At 47.8% G+C, this 18,671-nt stretch overlaps 1 protein-coding gene across 1 annotated transcript in view; it reads left to right on the plus strand.

Annotated features, from left to right (window-relative positions):
• The first annotated feature begins 10,918 nt into the window (after nt 1-10,918).
• LOC137522210 (fish-egg lectin-like) overlaps nt 10,919-18,671 on the plus strand; it is a 65,003-nt gene continuing 57,250 nt past the window's right edge. The window contains exon 1 of the mRNA XM_068242241.1: nt 10,919-10,955. Coding sequence (XP_068098342.1) covers nt 10,919-10,955 — 37 coding nt within the window. The remainder of the gene's footprint in view (nt 10,956-18,671) is intronic.

The raw sequence follows: 18,671 nt of genomic DNA on the forward strand, positions 1-18,671 counted from the left end.
GTTCGGATGAAATATGAATATGTGTTATTCGGATTTCATCCACTTAATTAAAACACCTGTGCGGGCGAGTGTGTGTGTGTATGTGTGTGTGTGGGGGGTTAATTTTACCCATCAGGCGTTTTCTTTGCTCGTCCCTCGGCGCCTCCCACAATGCGTTCCAATCCGATGTCACGTGATTACAAACACTTCCTCCTTCAACCCAGAGGGAAAGTCCGCGATCGGGAGACTTTGCGTGCGCAATAGTACGCGAGCGGCACTTCGCGTGTTAACTGCTTAGCACGCCCGTGCTAACAGTTTACACCGTTTAGAGAATCAAGCCCAATGTGATTTCTGCCCTTTAGCGATTAAAACACAACTGTGTCAAATCCGTAATTTGTGGCGGGACTTTTGGCATGGATCCCCCTCCTGCATGCCCCCTCCAGGTGTTAGACCCCTTGAAACAACTTTTCCATCACTTTTGTGGCCAGAAACAGTCTTTGTAGGTCTTAAAATGTGCCTGCCCATTGAAGTCTATGGCGGTTTGCATGTTTGCGAACATTTGTGAAAGTTCGCGTTCGCTGTTTGCGAACCCAAAATTTGATGTTTGCGACATCTCTAGTGGCAAGCTTCTCTATAGGTTTCATGATCAAATGTATAGAAAACCACCGGCAGTGTGTGGGAGTAATGGATCGCTCTGATCAGATTCTGATGTGAGAGGGATTGTTCTCTCAGCCCAGGGCCCCCTCCAGCGTACAAGAGATAACGGCGCTGGAGACTTCGGCGGAGGATACAGCCGGTATATGGCTGATCCTGCTGCTGCACAAGACCCGGCCGTGTTAATTACTATTCCCCCTCCAGGCCTCCATGGATAGTGGGGGAATGAAATAATTCGGCTTCCAGCTATTGCCCCTCCATGCTGCCTCCTCTGCTCTCCGTTGCCGCATGAATAGTGAGGCTGGTGGAGCAATGCTCACCGGGAGATATAGTACACGAATGTACAACATCTTCTAATGATGGTAATCGGCTAATTACAACTGCACAAAATTTAATGTAAATTTTCACCTATACGTAATTACGATTTGTAAATTCTGTTGAGTTCGTATAGTCATTCCTAATATTTTGTAAAATTTTGCATAATTTGTGCTTAATTTTGTGCCGATTTTAGCAGCGAAAGCCACCATGCATGCTATTGTCACCAAAATTGCTACATACGCTATGTTAAGGTGGGTAGTGGGTACAAGTCAAAAAAAGAATTCTCCAAACATACCTTGTAGTTTTTGAGAAAACTGATTTTAAAAATGCAAAGAAACTCAGCAAAATGACCTACCTGGCGGTTCATTTCTGTCTAGATTAAGCGGTATATTTTTTTCAAGAATGTTAAGCCTCCAATTCTGAAGTCATAACTCACCAAAATATATCAAAATGAAAGCCTGGTTGATATCCAGGCAGAGAGCAGTCAAAATTCAGGCAGAGGTCAGTGCAGGCGGAAAGTAGTCAAAATCCAGGCAGAGGTCAGTGCAGGTGGCAGGAAGAGAGTAGTCAAAATCCAGGCAAAAATCAGTAACAGTAAGGGCTTGTTCACACCTAAGGCGTTTTGGTTTTTTTTAAGAGCCGGCGATTTTCTAAATCGCCCTGAAAGCACTTGTGCAATGATTCCCTATGAGAGTGATCACATCTGAGCAGCTTGTTTCCGATCCTCTCAGCAAAGCGTTTTCTAAACATTTTTGCTCAATGGATGGTATAGGGAAATCGCAAAGCGCTTAAAAAAGCGCTTTGCATAGCGATTTCCTGAGCGCTTTCATAAATAAATGCATTGCATTTATTCATTTCTGGGTGGAAGAGTTCACTTTCTGACTGACGCTAGGAAGTGAAAAAACAAATTGCTCTGCAAAAGCACTTAGGAAAGCGATTTTCTAAGCTCAAAACGCAGGGAAAAGCGGAGAAAAAAACTCTTAATAAATCGTTCAGTGCTTGTGATAGCCCTGGCAATTTATGATGTCAACAGATCCTTCAGCAGAAGCACTTAGCTCAGAAGCAGTTGGGAACCAAATGGCTACAGTATATTGTTAACATCCTGTGCTTTCAAATGAGCTTATCTGCCATCTCTGCCATTGCAGTCATGTGACACGGGAGAGATCAAATTACAACTTGTGATTAGAGACAAATGAAGAGGAATTAGACAGGCTAAACTCTATACACATATAGGCTGCATTTCTCTGTTTACCTTCAGTGCTGTGCAAGATCGGGGTCCAGATGGAGGCGTTAGACAGCCTAAACTCTGTACATACATACAGGCTGCATTTCTCTATGATTTCCTTCTGTGTTGTACAAGATTGGGGTCCAGATGGGGTAGTAGACAGGCTAAACTTGTTCCATACATACTGGGTGCATTTCTCTCTGTTTTCCTCCTGCCCTGTGCAAAAGTGCAGGTCCACTTTAAAATTTTGTGCCGCTGCCCCCCCCATGACATCACGCCGCCTGACGTTACGCCACACCACCACTATGCCGTCCTGATTGGCCGCCGGGACCCTGGAACAAAAGTGAGGTAAAGGGGATTCTGGTGACCGGTGTAATCACAGGTCCCACTGACCAGTGCTGATCGCGCGGGACCCAGGCAACCAATAGGAGCAGCGATTTAGCCAGCCCGCCTGTGGCCTTGCTCGAGCTAAGCTTGGGAATACTGCCAGGGGGGTTAAAAAATGTTTCTTTGCATTTTTAAAATCGATTTTTTTTCAGAAACAACAAGGTCGTTGACTTCTACCCATTATTCTCCTTAGCATATGTAGCCATTTTGGTAGCAATAGCATATGTGGGGGCTTTGTTATTAACCACTAACGGCGGCATAAAATTACGGGAAATTACGCAAAATTATTTGAAAAATTATGCGAAATTATGAAATGTTAAAATTATATACGGAATTAATTACGATTTTCCCTGAAATTTCGCATTATGATTACGATGCTTAATTGCGAATTACGATGTGTAATTACACATATAGGCATAATTTCTGCTCATCACTGCCTGTAGTACATTAGTGCCCACTGAAGTACATATTTCGGTATGTTGGCAGCAAAGACGAGGGAGTGAAAAAAAATGGCACAGGTAGCCACAACTGGCAGGCCTCCTTGTGGCTGCGAGCCCCATAGCAGTCACTATGGCTGCTATGGTTATCCTCACTGGTACAGCTGATAAATAGAACATTAGTCGCAAAGAAAATAGTCTCTTATTGTTTTTCATTTCCAATACAGGAAGAGTTAAACCACTTCAGTTGTTATCTATGCAAAAGAGCTTCTCTGAGCTCTCCGACCAACTGGGTCAAATACAGTCCTGTTTTCTGAAGCACTTACACAGCCACAAAACAGCGAGAGACCGCTTGGGATAAGGTTTTAGTGCAGGAAAGTTCAAATGGTTATTATATCTGCTTTGTTTTATGGTTTTAAAACTTCAACTTTGACAGTATGATGCAATGTTAAAAAACAAAACAAAAACTATATAACTGAAAAAAAAAATTTGAGACTCTTTCCTTTGCTATGGAAAACAAAAGTTTGCTTTCTTAACCTCCTGGGCATTACGGACGAGCTCAGCTCGTCCAGAAACGCCGCTGTGTATTGCTCAGGCCCTGGTGGGCCGATTTGCATAATTTTTTTTTCAAACATGCAGCTAGCATTTTGCTCCGCTCACCGCAGATCCGCCGCTACCCGCCGCGAAAGAATGCCCCCCCCTGCAGACCCCTTACGCAGCCTGGCCAATCACTGCCAGGCTGAACTATGGGGTGGATTAGGACTCCCCCTGACGTCATGATGTCAATGACGTCATTCCAATCGTCGCCATGGCGACGGGGGAAGCCCATACAGGAAATCCCGTTCAGTATGGAATTTCATGTTGGGTATTTGCGCCGGCGGTGATCGGAGGGGTGGGTGGGAAAGCGAAGGGAGGGGGAAGCATGTAGCTAGCACTAGGCTAGCTACATGTAAAAAAAATAAAAATTTAAAAAAAAACTCCCGCGGCTTTGCGCCGCAATTAATCGGAACGACAGGGAGGTTAAAACAGAAAGAATTTGCAATAATTCAGGTTGGAGTGAGCTCCGAGATGTCTCCCAGTGCATCACTGCTGAAATATGCAAATAATCCTTTTGTTGTCCCTAGAAGCTAACCACACCTCCAGAACCGCTGGAATGCAATGATGTGTCAGCTTGTTAATATTACAGAGCCACAATAATCCAACATGCATACATACAGTATAGGTTTTTTTCTTTGGTGATTCTTGTAAGGGCCAAGAATACCTAGATGAGAAGTAGGGGGGAGACCGGGAGCCGAATGGTGTAGTATCGTTAGGTATAGGGAGGATAAACTTATATACGGTAAATACACTCACCTAAAGGATTATTAGGTACACCATACTAATACGGTGTTTGACCCTCTTTTGCCTTCAGAACTGCCTTAATTCTATGTGGCATTGATTCAACAAGGTGCTGAAAGCATTCTTTAGAAATGTTGGCCCATATTGATAGGATAGCATCTTGCAGTTGATGGAGATTTGTGGGATGCACATCCAGGGCACGAAGCTCCCATTCCATCACATCCCAAAGATGCTCTATTGGGTTGAGATCTGGTGACTGTGGGGGCCATTTTAGTACAGTGAACTCATTGTCATGTTCAAGAAACCAATTTGAAATGATTTGAGCTTTGTGACATGGTGCATTATCCTGCTGGAAGTAGCCATCAGAGGATGGGTACATGGTGGTCATGAAGGGATGGAAATAGAAACAATGCTCAGGTAGCCTTTGGCATTTAAATGTTGCCCAGTCGGCTCTAAGGGGCCTAAAGTGTGCCAAGAAAACATCCCCCACACCATTACTCCACCACCACCAGCCAACCAACAGTGGTAACAAGGCATGATGGATCCATGTTCTCATTCTGTTTACACTAAATTCTGACTCTATCGAGACTCATCAGACCAGGCAACATTTTTACAGTCTTCAACTGTCCAATTTTGGTGAGGTCGTGCAAATTGTAGCCTCTTTTTCCCATTTGTAGTGGAGATGAGTGGTCTCCTGCTGTTGTAGCCCATCCGCCTCAAAGTTGTGCACGTTGTGGCTTCACAAATGCTTTGCTGCATACCTCTGTTGTAACAAGTGGTTATTTCAGTCAACGTTGCTCTTCTATCAGCTTGAATCAGTCGACCCATTCTCCTCTGACCTCTAGCATCAACAAGGCATTTTCGCCCACACAACTGCCGCATACTGAATGTTTTCCCCTTTTCAGACCATTCTTTGTTAACCCTAGAAATGGTTGTGCGTGAAAATCCCAGTAACTGAGCAGGTTGTGACATACTCAGAACAGCCCATCTGGAACCAACAACCATGCCACGCTCAAATGTGCTTAAATCCCTTTCTTTCCCATTCTGACATTCAGTTTGGAGAGATTGTCTTGACCAGGACCACACCCCTAAATGCATTGAAGCAACTGCCATGTGATTGGTTGATTAGATAATTTGCATTAATGAGAAATTGAACAGCTGTTCCTAATAATCCTTTAGGTGAGTGTATATACTCTTAAAGGTGTGTTGCAGTTCCTTCCTGCAACCACCATATAGGCCTGAAGGGAATTAACCACCCCTTTTCGGTACTCCAGGTCCTGCTGGATACTGGATGGTCACTCTCCTGTAGTACGATAGACTTTCCAGAAACACTGCAAAGTTATTACCTCCAAAGGAGGTCTGACTGGTCATAACCCACTTCCTCGGGTCAATACAAAATGCCTTGATACATTAGAGGTGCCCACACTCTATCCCTTATGTTATCAAGGCATTTTGTATTGATCTGAGGAAGCGGGCCATGACCCGTGAAACACGTTGTGAAATTGCTTTTGAATAAAAACTTTTTTTCCAGTTGAACAGGTTTCTAAATCTTCTGAAGAGGTAAGCAATTACCTCTCTTTTATTATATAATTTTTAATTGGTATTTAAAAAAACTAGAATAGAACGCACATTGAGTGCCTCCATCTTACCCACTACCAAAATGCATACAGACTGTTTCGGATTTTTTTTTTTTTTTTTTTTACCTCAGATTAGTCTTAATCTCTCCATAGAGACATAAATGCCCCCTAAAAGAGGAATCAGTCCAATCATCATATGGCGTTTTATTTTTGTAATCTTTTTCTTAGGTCATAAAAAATCAATATTCTCCAGAAATTAATTTTCCCCACAGTCTTTCCAGTTTAGACACATAATAACCCATTATCCTCACGGTCATATCATCCTGACGATAATCTGACAAATTATAATGATACACCTGCATCCTTCTTACAAGCCACAATGGGAAACCATACCTCCTCGCTGTTATAGCAGTATCTTCTGGAAGCAGTAGATTTGGGCGCATGAGACAAGTGGACAAAAAGGGCGCCCCATTCACTTTCATTATAAATATCGTTTAATGGGCGCTGAACGGGGAAAATAAGGCGCCGGAGATTTTTAAGGATTTATAACGGCGCCCGGAGATTTTTAAGGATTTATAACTATGTTTGTGATGATTTAAGTTTACAAAATGAGCCCGTGACGAATAACGTTTATGAAGATAATAAATCACTATTTCTAAAACATTTCTAACACATTATTATCCACCCAAAAAAATAATTCACATTTTTTTTCTTTACATTCTTTATTTATTCATGTCTGTAAAACATTATTATCCATAGGGGGTTTTAGGTTTAGGCACCAACAGGGGGGTCTTAGGGTTAGGCACCAACAGGGGGGTCTTAGGTTTAGGCACTAACAGGGGGGTCTTAGGGTTAGGCACCAACAGGGGGGTCTTAGGGTTAGGCACCAACAGGGGGGTCTTAGGGTTAGGCACCAACAGGGGGGTCTTAGGTTTAGGCACCAACAGGGGGTCTAGGGGTTAGGGATAGGTACAGGGAGGGTTTTTAATAAACGAAAATATAAGTTTCACTTTACAAACAGGGAAGATTAACGTTTTAAGAATTGCCGATCTCATACACATTATTTAGTGATTTATACATTTTTAAATCACTATTTATAAACGAAATTCTACACAATAATTTCTATAAACGATATTTCCATTTATCGTTTATACCACGCGCCCTTTTTTCCCGACGCCCTTTTCGTACGTACGCGTATCTTCTCCAAGCATCTCTCTCACTACCATCATTATGCGTAAAGCAACATTATCCGACATACTATTCCACAACTTATTCGTCTCTTCCACCACCTTCACAATCTCTTTAGCACAACTTCTAGTCTGTATCACACAGTCCCTCTCAAGTGGCTCATAATACTGCCTATCCAGCCGCACACTGGGTATACTATGTTCCAATAACACAGTCTGATCACCTCCTTCTCTCCCAGATACAGCAACACATCGCCTGGGCTGCGGATCAGGGCTATCCGGCTGCCCAGCATCTTCCACCTGAACTTCCATCTCATCATCCGAATCTTCCAGTACAACATACGGATTAGGCGACAGGGGCACCTCTGGAGCACTCCCTACCCCCAACTTCAGCTTCTTACCCCCTCCTACTCTGCTTTCCTCCTCCTCCTTCCTCAACCTCCCCCTCCCTCCATGCCTCATCCTTGACTTCTGTTCCTCCCACCCCATCTTATCCTGCTCCTCCTTTTTATCCATCTCTGCCCCCCAATCTATGGGCTTCTGCGCCTTGGCCACACCCCCCACTCCTGAGGAACTACTACTCCCAGCCCGGCTACTCTGCACCTTCCCGCTGCCCATCCCACTGCTCACCTTACCTTTGCATACTGACTCCTCCCTCCTCTCTGGCTGACCCGCCTCCTCCCGCCGTCTCCCCCGCTCCTGGGTGACCCCCTGCCCCTCACTCACCCCCGCAATCACCTCCGCAGTCTTCCCAACACCGGACCCACTCTGCACAGCCGCTTTCCGTGCCCGGGACTCCTCCTCCTCCTCCCGCAGCACGGCTTGCACACAGGTAGCGTCACCCACCGGCTCCTCCTCCCCAGACACGTCACCTTCTGCCGGTGCAGCTCCGCTCACTCTCCCTCCACGAGTCTCCTCCTCCATTCGCTCCACAGCCCGGACACAAGAATCATCACCCACAGACTCCTCAGCCGTCACATTCCCATCTTCCGCAAACAGATCCGCCTGGCTACACGGACTCTCACCAACCACTCCCACAATCACCCCAGCCACTCCCACACCAGTCACCTCCGCAATCACAGCAGCTGTCACCTCCGCCGCACGCTCGTCACTCACCCCAGTCTCCCAGCGGCCATCCTCCTCACTGGACACATTCAGCAGCCCAACATCCGCCTCCTCACCACCCAGCGTCACATCCACCACAGCCGCATCATCCAGCAACTCCTCCAGCTCCTCAATCACCCCAGCAACAGTATCCAAGGACGCCGAGAGCGGGACCACCTCACTGACGTCACCACTCTCAGCATTCACTCCAGTCACCTCCCCACGCTCCACAGACACCTCCCCTTTCGCTGCAGCCCCGCTCTCCTGACCACGCCCACCACTCTCTTCAGCAGTCACGTGAGACGCCAAGCCGGCCACAGAACCTCCGCCCTCCTCTGCCACCGGCCCGGACGCCTCCATCCGCTCCTCAGCAACATTAGTAGCAACATTATCAGATACAGTATTGTCAATAACACAAACAGAGAACAGAGTCTTTTCCGCCCACCCAGCAAACAATCCTCCCACCTCCCCCTTCACAACCCCAGCATATGAGAACAGTCTGCGTCCCTTGTTCTTAGTACAGTTCCGGGCCATGTGACCCCCCACCCCGCACAGATCACACACTCGGGGTGCAGGGCACGCAGACGCCTGGTGGCCCCTCTCCTTACATATCCGGCAACACATCTTATTGGGACACTCTGATCTTATGTGCCCGTACTCAAAACACCCCCTACAGTACTTAGGCTGGCCCTGATAGTAAATGGTGCATCTCTCCCCAGCCACATGGAAGGAAGCTGGGGGGTGCACCGTGCCGCCATAGCCATCTGCATCTGGAAGCAATTTAACTTTGTATTTCAGCTTGCTCCTGTAGCAACCAAATGGGTTGTACAGCCTCTGAGCCTCGCTGACTTCAGAACAAAATCTCAAAAGAAAAGTCCTCACCACATACTCCTCCATGTAGGGGTTGTAGCAGTGTACAGTAAGTTCCTTCACTCCAGGATCAAAGCAAAGTTCCACCGACATCTTCCTCAGGATGGCATAGTCCGCTGAGAAAGCTTTAAATTTCCAGTTTTCATACACAGCAATGCAGGTTTCCTCGGAATGAAACATAAAACAAAATAAACCCAAATGAACAAAATCTTGAACCGAATGTAGATCCGTTACCTGGACATTGAATATCTTGAACATCACATCCGACACCACATCTCTCAGGCTGACACTCCCGATCTGGTCTCTAGCAACCTCCACCTTTATGGAGCTGCGCAAATTCCGCCAGTCCGCCATGGCTCCCTCCTTCGCCTCTCTGTTTTTCCTAGGACCCCCAAAAGGAGGTCCTCTCGCTAAGCCCTTCCGACCACAACCAAGGTTTTACCCCTGATCGCAGCCAAAAGGCCGAGCGGCGATGCACAGCCTGATTCGGATTGTTTGATCCTCATCAGTGCATGGCATGGATTGATGTGGCTCTATGGGTTGGGAATTGAAACACCCAGAGGTACAGAGTACCTAGAAAGCTCATGGTGAACCAGAACTCATTAGAGTGTGTGAGGGGCTAGAATGGTCCAAAAAGCCCCCTTACTAAAATGCTATGGAAAACAAAAGATTGCTTTCTTAAAACAGAAAGAATTTGCGATAATTCAGGTTGGAGTGAGCGCCGAGATGTCTCCCAGGGCATCACTGCTGAAATATGCAAATTATCCATTGTTTCCTTTGCTACAAATGGATTAATTATTGGTACTACACATACAATTCATTATCTCATACTTCATTTTTTTTTTTTTTGCTTCAGGTTTGCTGAACCTGAAGCGAGGAAATGTATTTATAAATAAACACATGACGTAGCTGTCAATTAATATTATATGCTAACCTCGCCGTCAGTTCCTCTCAGAGGCTCACCATTTGCTTCTTACAGTGATCCCTTAGGGCCCATTTCCACTGTTGCGACACGATTTCGCCGGCATCCCGACGCTTGTAAAAACGCATGTGGATGCGTTTCCGCATGCGTTTTTACCCGCGATTTCGAGGGCGATTTCGCATGGCAGGGTGCCATGCGAAATTAACCATGACTCTGCCAGGGCAAAATAACATTGAAAAAGGTGTGAAATCGCACGCGAATCGCGGGTAAAAACGCATGTAAAAAACGCATGCGTTTTTCCTATTAAATACATTAGCGGCGATTCGCATGGATTCCCGACGCAGGCGAATTCTGTGGGTCCCGTCGTGCAGATTTGGCCCGCCGCCAAATCGCTCCCGCACGCCGCACATATGGAAACAGCCCCGGCCACTTCAATGTACCAAGCGAATCCGCATGTCGGCGCCGCATGCGGATTCGCTATGGTGGAAACGAGCCCTTACAGTTAGAACAGAATCATCTTTATTCACCAAGTGCGACACAGGGTGCCACACCCGGAATTATTTGTGGACACATGGCAGACAAGGTTGGTAGTGCAAGTTGACATCGTGGACATAGTGCAGATAGTGGTTACATAGCATGCAACAGTATCACAGTGACAGTATAACTACAACAATATTAACAATAACAAAACATCAACAATAACAGCAATAACCAAGCACATAGTGCGGATAGCAGCCCCATCGTGCGGGAAACCCATGATATGATGTGTACGATGTGGAGCAGTGTGGTCTACAGGCATGCTCTCATTCGTTGAGTAGGAGGACTGCCTGGGGGAAGGTGTTTCTGTGCCTGGTGGTTTTGGTGGGAATGGTCCAGTATCAGTTACAACTGAATGTGTAAGGTAATGTCCATATTTTCCTATGGCTCAAGTGGGTTCCTATGGCTCCTATGGCTCAAGTGGGTGTGAAACCTGTTGAAATTACTGCTATCTATCGCTGCTGCTGCCACACCACTGCCAGTCACCCCCCAACACCTTCTGCACCACTGCCGGGCACCCCAACAACACCTTCTGCACCACTGCCAGGCAGCTCCCAACACCTGCTGCGCCACTGCCAAACACCTCCAGCACCTGCTGCCAGTGGCGGCGCCACGCTGGGGCTTACCCAGGCTTAAGCCCCAGCTGGCAACTCATTAGCCCCCCTCAAAGCCCCCCCCCCCCGCCGCCGCAAGTGTCCGCTCCGACCCGACCTCGGCTCGTCTGCAATGCAGTGCAGTGGAGCCGCCGAGCCTGGCTGCCTGGGTGGGAGGACTGGAGGGCGAGGGCTTGGGCTGTGTGGCACCACCCACCCCAGCGAATCATCAGTCCGGGCAGTCCCAGTCCCACCACACGGACTCCCACCCACCTACCCTGCTCAGCCTCAGGCCCGCCCCAGGGGGAGGTACACCACGTACGGTGGTGGTGACTCAGCGGCGTTATAAAATGTGACGCGTCCGGCGTCACGTGACATTTGCCGCCGCCCGCCGCGCAGCCAGTTGCCGCCGACTCCAACATCTGAGTGAGAGAGAGTGTCTGCGTGCGTCACTCTCTCTGCGGCACGCCACGGATGCCAGCCAGGCCAGTCACGCAGTCAGCCAGTGTGACACACACACCCCCACCCAGGCCAGGCCAGGCACCGACCCACATGGACGGTCGGACGGACAGTGTGTCACTGTCAGACAGCGCTGCGCACGGCACGGCCCGGGAGTGGACTGGAGGCTCAGGCTGGACTCTGAAGGAGGCTGGAGCTGACAGGACAGCAGCAGGACTTGGAAGTCGCCGTCGGAACTCCGACAAGGTGGGTGCGGTGGGCGGTGGCTGTCCTCTCCAGCCAGCCAGTCGTCAACTGCCAATTCCAAATTGTTTTTCTGCCCCAGCTGCCCTGGGGTCCCCCCATCCCACCACCACCAGCCAGGCCTGAGGCCTTCCCCACCAGGCCTGATCTGCCCTCCCTGGGCTGGGGCCCCCCATCCCACCACCAGCCAGGCCTGAGGTGCCCTGGGCCCCACATCCCACCACCACCAGCCAGGCCTGAGGCCTTCCCACCAGGCCTGAGCTGCCCTCCCTGGGGCCCCCCATCCCACCACCAGCCAGGCCTGAGGTGCCCTAGGCCCCCCATCCCACCACCACCAGCCAGGCCTGAGGCCTTCCCACCAGGCCTGAGCTGCCCTCCCTGGGGCCCCCCATCCCACCACCACCAGCCAGGCCTGAGGTGCCCTGGGCCCCCATCCCACCAGCCAGGCCTGAGGCCTTCCCACCAGGCCTGAGCTGCCCTCCCTGGGGCCCCCCATCCCACCACCACCAGCCTGGCCTGAGCTGCCCTGGGGCCCCCCCCATCCGACCACCAGCCAGGCCTGAGCTGCCCTGGGGCCCCCCACCACCACCAGCCAGGCCTGAGCTGCCCTGGGGCCCCCAGCCCACCACCACTAGCCAGGCCTGAGCTTCCCTGGGACCCCAGCCCACCAGCCACGCAGGCATGAGGCCTCCAGCCCACCACCAGTCAGGCTTGAGGTGCCCTGGGGCCCCCAGCCCACCACCACCACCAGCCTGACTACATATACTGGGGACAGCTATACGCCTGGCTACATATACTGGGGACATCTATACACCTGGCTACCTATGCTGGGGACACTGTCTGTCTGTCATTATGTGCATTTACTGGTGAAAAGTTGTCTCTTATGTGCATTTACTGGGGAAATGCTGTCTGTCATTATGTGCATGAACTGGTGAAAAGTTGTCTCTTATGTGCATTTACTGGGGAAATGCAGTCTGTCATTACATGCATTAACTGGTGAAAAGTTGTCTCTTATGTGCATTTACTGCGGAAACGCAGTCTGTCATTATGTGCATTAACTGGTGAAAAGCTGTCCCTTATGTGCATTTACTGCGGAAACGCAGTCTGTCATTATGTGAATTAACTGGTGAAAAGCTGTCTCTTATGTGCATTTACTGGGGAAATGCTGTCTGTCATTATGTGCATGAACTGGTGAAAAGTTGTCCCTTATGTGCATTTACTGCGGAAACGCAGTCTGTCATTATGTGCATTAACTGGTGAAAAGCTGTCCCTTATGTGCATTTACTGCGGAAACGCAGTCCGTCATTATGTGAATTAACTGGTGAAAAGCTGTCTCTTATGTGCATTTAATGGGGAAACTGTCTGTCATTACATGCATTAACTGGTGAAAAGCTGTCTCTTATGTGCATTTAATGGGGAAACTGTCTGTCATTACATGCATTAACTGGTGAAAAGCAGGCTCTTATGTGCATTTAATGGGGAAACTGTCTGTCATTACATGCATTAACTTGTGAAAAGCAGGCTCTTATGTGCATTTAATGGGGAAACTGTCTGTCATTACATGCATTAACTGGTGAAAAGCAGGCTCTTATGTGCATTTAATGGGGAAACTGTCTGTCATTACGTGCATTAACTGGTGAAAAGCAGGCTCTTATTTGCATTTACTGCGGAAACGCAGTCTGTCATTACGTGCATTAACTGGTGAAAAGCTGTCCCTTTATGTGCATTTACTGCAGAAACGCAGTCTGTCATTATGTGCATTAACTGGTGAAAAGCTGTCTCTTATGTGCATTTAATGAGGAAACGCTGTCTGTCATTACGTGCATTAACTGCTGAAAAGCTGATTCTTATGTGCATTTACTGGTGAAAGGCTACCTGTCATTATGTGCGTTTACTTCATTTTTTTTTCATGTAACTACGTTAGCTGGTACAACTACATTACAGTTTGCCCCGCCCACATGACACCATGACCACGCCCAAATCTTCGCCGCGGCGCGCTTCGCGCGCCGCAAATTCCCCCCCCCCAAGCCCAGGCTGCCAGCCCTCGTGCCCCCTTTGAGCCCCCCCAAAAATCTGAAGCTGGAGCCGCCACTGCCTGCTGCACCACTGCCAGACATCCCCAACACCTGCTCCACCACCCATGGGCTTCCTAAACACCTCCACATGTAAAAACAGTTCCGGGAAATTTAGGCGCAGGGTGAAGCAAAAAAAAATAGCTCACCATGCTGCGGCAAATGTCCCAAATTTTTCCTCTGCCGCATGAATTACTAGCCCTCTTTCAAGGCATCATACAGTGAGGGTAAGACACAATTCGGCTTCCAGCTATTGCTGTCGGGTGAATTGCGCTGTTTTTATTGTAATTTGGGCTCCTTTTTTTGCTGCTGCTCAAATTACTCTGCAACAGCCATAATTTACATTACAGCCTGTGGTGGCGCCCAAATGTCTTCGGGCGCATGGCTCCCTTTTATCTGTCTCTCCTAAACACAGCTGAGACTGCCGCAGCACCATTGACACAAGTGGATACCAACGCGATGCACCTTCTTCTCACTGCTCTCTGACACAATACTACTACAATGGTAAACTAAAAAAAAAAAAAAAAAAAAATATTTCTGAATTTGCTGACAGGCCTCCCATTGGTCCTCTGCAAGGAGGTTTTCCTTTTTGTCTGCTCAAAAGACCAAAAGACCAATAGATTCAAAAATACTAGCAGTACTACGGCGGCAGAGGATGTGTGTTCAGTGCATGTATGGTGATGGTGTCCACCGCTCAACCGCTCCTAGTAGCTCTGCAACATCTCTGTGGGAACCCCAGTACAAGCATTTTTTAATTTTCCACCCGTGTTTCCTATTGGACCTCTGATTTCACCAATAAGAATCCTCCACAGGGAGAATTCCCATTGGTCCAGCAAAATGACAACAGACTAGAAAATGCTTTATACTGGGCCTCTCTAAGCTGAAGTATTTTTGACAGTGTAAGGAAGGAGTCTCAGCTAAAATATCTTTGCATTTTTTGGTGAGGTTTCCCACTGGTCCTTACACTAACTCATGGGATTTCTTTAAAATAAGTGAATTCTATAGTGTAAGTACCAAGAGAAACCCTGGGAGGATTCTCATTTGTCCAATCAACGAACCAACGGAGAGCCCTGGCAATAAATTCAAAAATGGTTTTGCTGAGGTCCCCTTTCTGGCAGGGAGTGGTGAGGAGTGGCTGTTTGGCAGCTGCTATGGGTGCTGAGGCAGCTATCAGGGGTGCCCACCAGTATGGGGCTCAGAAGAAGTGGCAGGCAGGGCCGGAGGTACCATAGGAAAAAATGGGCAATTGCCCCAGGGCCCCAGAGCTTGTGGGGGCCCCTAAGTTGTCCCTCCCCATCTTAACTGTTGCTCCCCAGGGACTCTGCAGAGTCTGTTAAGTTGGGAGGTGATTGGGGGAGGGTCAGTAGCCAGCTCAGGGGCCCAGGAGGGAAGTTTGGCTGCAACAAAGGGCCTCTAATGACGCTTTTTGGTCGGTGGGTGTCTGTTGGGGGGGCCCCCAGGCTAATTTTGCCCTAGGGCCCAATTGTTACTTGAACCGGCCCTGGTGGCAGGGGCTTTTTAAGCAAGATGAAAAAAGAAATGAAAGGTTAAAGTGAACCTAAAGCCAAGTAAAAAAATGAGATTAACTCACCTGGGGCTTCCCTCAACCCACTGCAGCCGATCGGTGCCCTCGATGGTCCAGGACCCGCCGGCGAACACTTCCGGTTTGGCTATCACCGGCCGACAGGCATCGGAACGCGAGTGATGGTTCGCGTTCCCAGCCTGTATATCGCCCCCTATGCTGCTATTGCGGCCAAACCGGAAGTGTTCGCCGGCGGGTCCTGGACCATCAGAGCGGGGCTGCGAGGGCACCGATCGGCTGCAGGGGGCTGAGGGAAGCCCCAGGTGAGTTAATCTAATTTTTTTTACTTGGCTTTAGGTTACCTTTAAAGTGTACCCATACTGAAGCTCGGGCACAAAATCAGACACTTACCTTAAGAGGGGGAAGCTTCAGCATCCCATTGGGGCTTCCTTCAGTGCTCTGTTGTCCCCCGTGGCTGAGTTCGCCCCCCCCCCATTGTCGCTAATCACTTCAGGGCCACGCACCTCCTCTTCCTGGATCAAGTGCGCACAGTAGCCGACTGAGCCTGCCCGTGCATGCACAGTAGCACGGAGCTGTGTGCGTATGCGCAGGCCGGCTTGCGCGGTCATTGAGTGCACTTGATCCAGGAAGAGAAGCTGCTACTCAGCAACGGGGGACTTGCTACATCCGAGGGAAGCCTCATTAGGATCCTGAGGCTTCCTTCTCTAAATAGTAAGTATCAGATTTTGAACCCGAACTTCGGCTTGTGTTCACTTTAAAGAAGAAGAAAAAAAGTATGAGGTATACAGATGAAAAAAGGTTTTTTTTTTTTTTTTGTAATAATTTTTTTTGATGCTTTACTACAAAGAGGTAGGGGGTAAAACATTTACCCTATATACCTATTTATCTGGAGACTCAGGACCCTCAGCTGCGGTTATTCTCAGCAGGGCCGCAGGCATTACGATTAAGGCTTATACCCACGGCGCCACATTGGCAGTGATGTTACCTGGCATTGGGCAACATCGTTTAATAAAAGCATGTTGAGCAATGTTTACCCCCCACCCCGTGGCGATCGCTCGTAGTTATGTGATGGACACGGCGGATATGGTCTTTAAGATCCCCGACGACTCTGCGCAAAGTTCCGCGATCGTTTACTTCCCGTTCCTGCCTGTCGTGTTATGTCGCAAGCAGGAATGTGGTAAGGCAGGCGAAGGTTCTCGTCTAGGTTTCTTCAATGATGCTGAAACAATTGGGTGGTCTGTGCACATTTAGTGATGCAAATGAATGAAAAGCTAAAGGTCTGACTCTGTGTTGAGAGAGAGGTTCGCCCTATTTTGCGCTCTATAAGAAGCCCCTGAACCATGAAGATGCGCCAGGTTGAAAATATTTTTTTCCAGTTTTGTGTCCTCTAAAACTAGTTGCTAAACCTCGGCGCTTCCTATACTATGTTATGACTAAGGACCATTGTGTGTCCGAAACATGTCAGCAGATGAAGTTACAGTTTTAACCTGACTTAAAGGGGCACTAGGGCGAATAAGTGTTTAATAAGTGCTGGGTAAAATCAAGCTAGCATGTGCATGAAGCTGCAATGACAAATAATTGATTCTGTTTTTTCGCTCACAGTTTATTTTGGTATCCCGTCATTTGTAAACTTAAGGACATACAAGCCCATCAGTCTATTATCTTGTGGGGAACATCTGTTTTAACTGTTCTATTTCTCAAATATGGACACCCCTTTTAATAAAGATTTTATGCTCACTGCTGGGCATCATGCTGAGCCTACCTTTACTTTCTACTTTTAATGGTTTAATGGTATTAAAAATACAGTAATTACTGTATACTACGATATAATGTTATCCCAATTTAAGTGGCATGTTACTGCATGATTTAATAGTTTCATCTGAACTTTTTATACATTTTGCCTTTAATAAATGTGCTGTTTTTAATCAAATCAATGACTTATGGCCAACCTTGTGTTATTATTTTGCATTAAATCCCCTTAAAAAAAATCTTGATCACTCACTCTTACTTTGCATAAAAGTAGACTTAGTCAATCAGATGCTAGTAGTAAAAAAGTTTCTGTAGCGAGTTAGCCAAACAAATTATGAGGGTAGAAAAAACAAATTCCTTTTAATAGCTAACTGATAAAGTTAAATTATTAATATCTAAAGCAATATGCCTGAAGAAGGGGACTAGATCCCTGAAAGCTTGCATAATTTAACTTTACCATTCAACCATTAAAAGGTATTACTTGAATGCACTTATAGTCAATCAAATTTGACAGGAAGTGCATTTGATAGGCCCAGTTCCAAGTTGCATTCAGTTTTCATTACATTTTTATGGAAGCCACAATTACTAGCATATCATTGGCTATGTCTTCTCCTGTGGTTTGTAGCAATATGAAGTGTTGACAATATGAAGTGTAAGGCTCGGTTACCATTTGGAGCGGATGCAAAACAGCATGGTGCTCCGTGGCATGTCTGCACCATCCATTCTGCATCCACACTGCCCATCTGTCCGCTTCAATAGCTGTGTCTAATCGCCATACTCACATGTCCCCTGGTTCTGTCACTGCTGACTCCTCCACCTCTGGGAGCAAGGGGCTTGCCGTTGTATTGCAATAGACTAATTCTTCCTAGTAAAGCAACATAGAGAACTTTCATTGGTCCACCATGAACCAATGAGAATCCTCCCAGTCGCTGAGGTTTCCCATTGGCCTTTTGCAATCCAGTAGCTATCCACATGCTACCTTTCTTCCTTGCAATTCGTATTTCCGCCACAGGAAGTGAGCGCTAGAGAGTCTCACTTATGATTTGAATTGCTACCAAGAATTAAATGAAGGCTCATGACTGTGTTTAGCATTGCACTGCAACGCAAACGCAGGTTGTTAATGTGAAACAGGGGTGTTGCTAGCCCCAAAGATCAGTGGCATGTGCCCTGGTGTCCCCTAGGCAGATAGTCTCAATGGTGGGCAGGCTGGGAGCTGTGGTGCATCAATCGGGTTATGCTGGGTGCTGTGGTGCCTCTATGTAGGCATACTGGGTGCTGTGGTGTCATGCTGGGCACTGTGATACCTTTATGGGGGCATGCAGGGAGCTGTAGTTCTTTTATGGGGCCATGCTGAGAGTTGTGGTGCCTCAATGTAAGGCCCGTGGGAGCATGTGAGGGGGTCCACTAGAAGGTCAGGGAATGCTATGGGGGACTGCCAGATAACCAATCTTATGTATGGCCACCTCACTGTCTTCCA

This window comes from Hyperolius riggenbachi, chromosome 6, assembly GCF_040937935.1.
Source record: "Hyperolius riggenbachi isolate aHypRig1 chromosome 6, aHypRig1.pri, whole genome shotgun sequence".
NCBI classification, from domain to species: Eukaryota; Metazoa; Chordata; class Amphibia; order Anura; family Hyperoliidae; genus Hyperolius; species Hyperolius riggenbachi.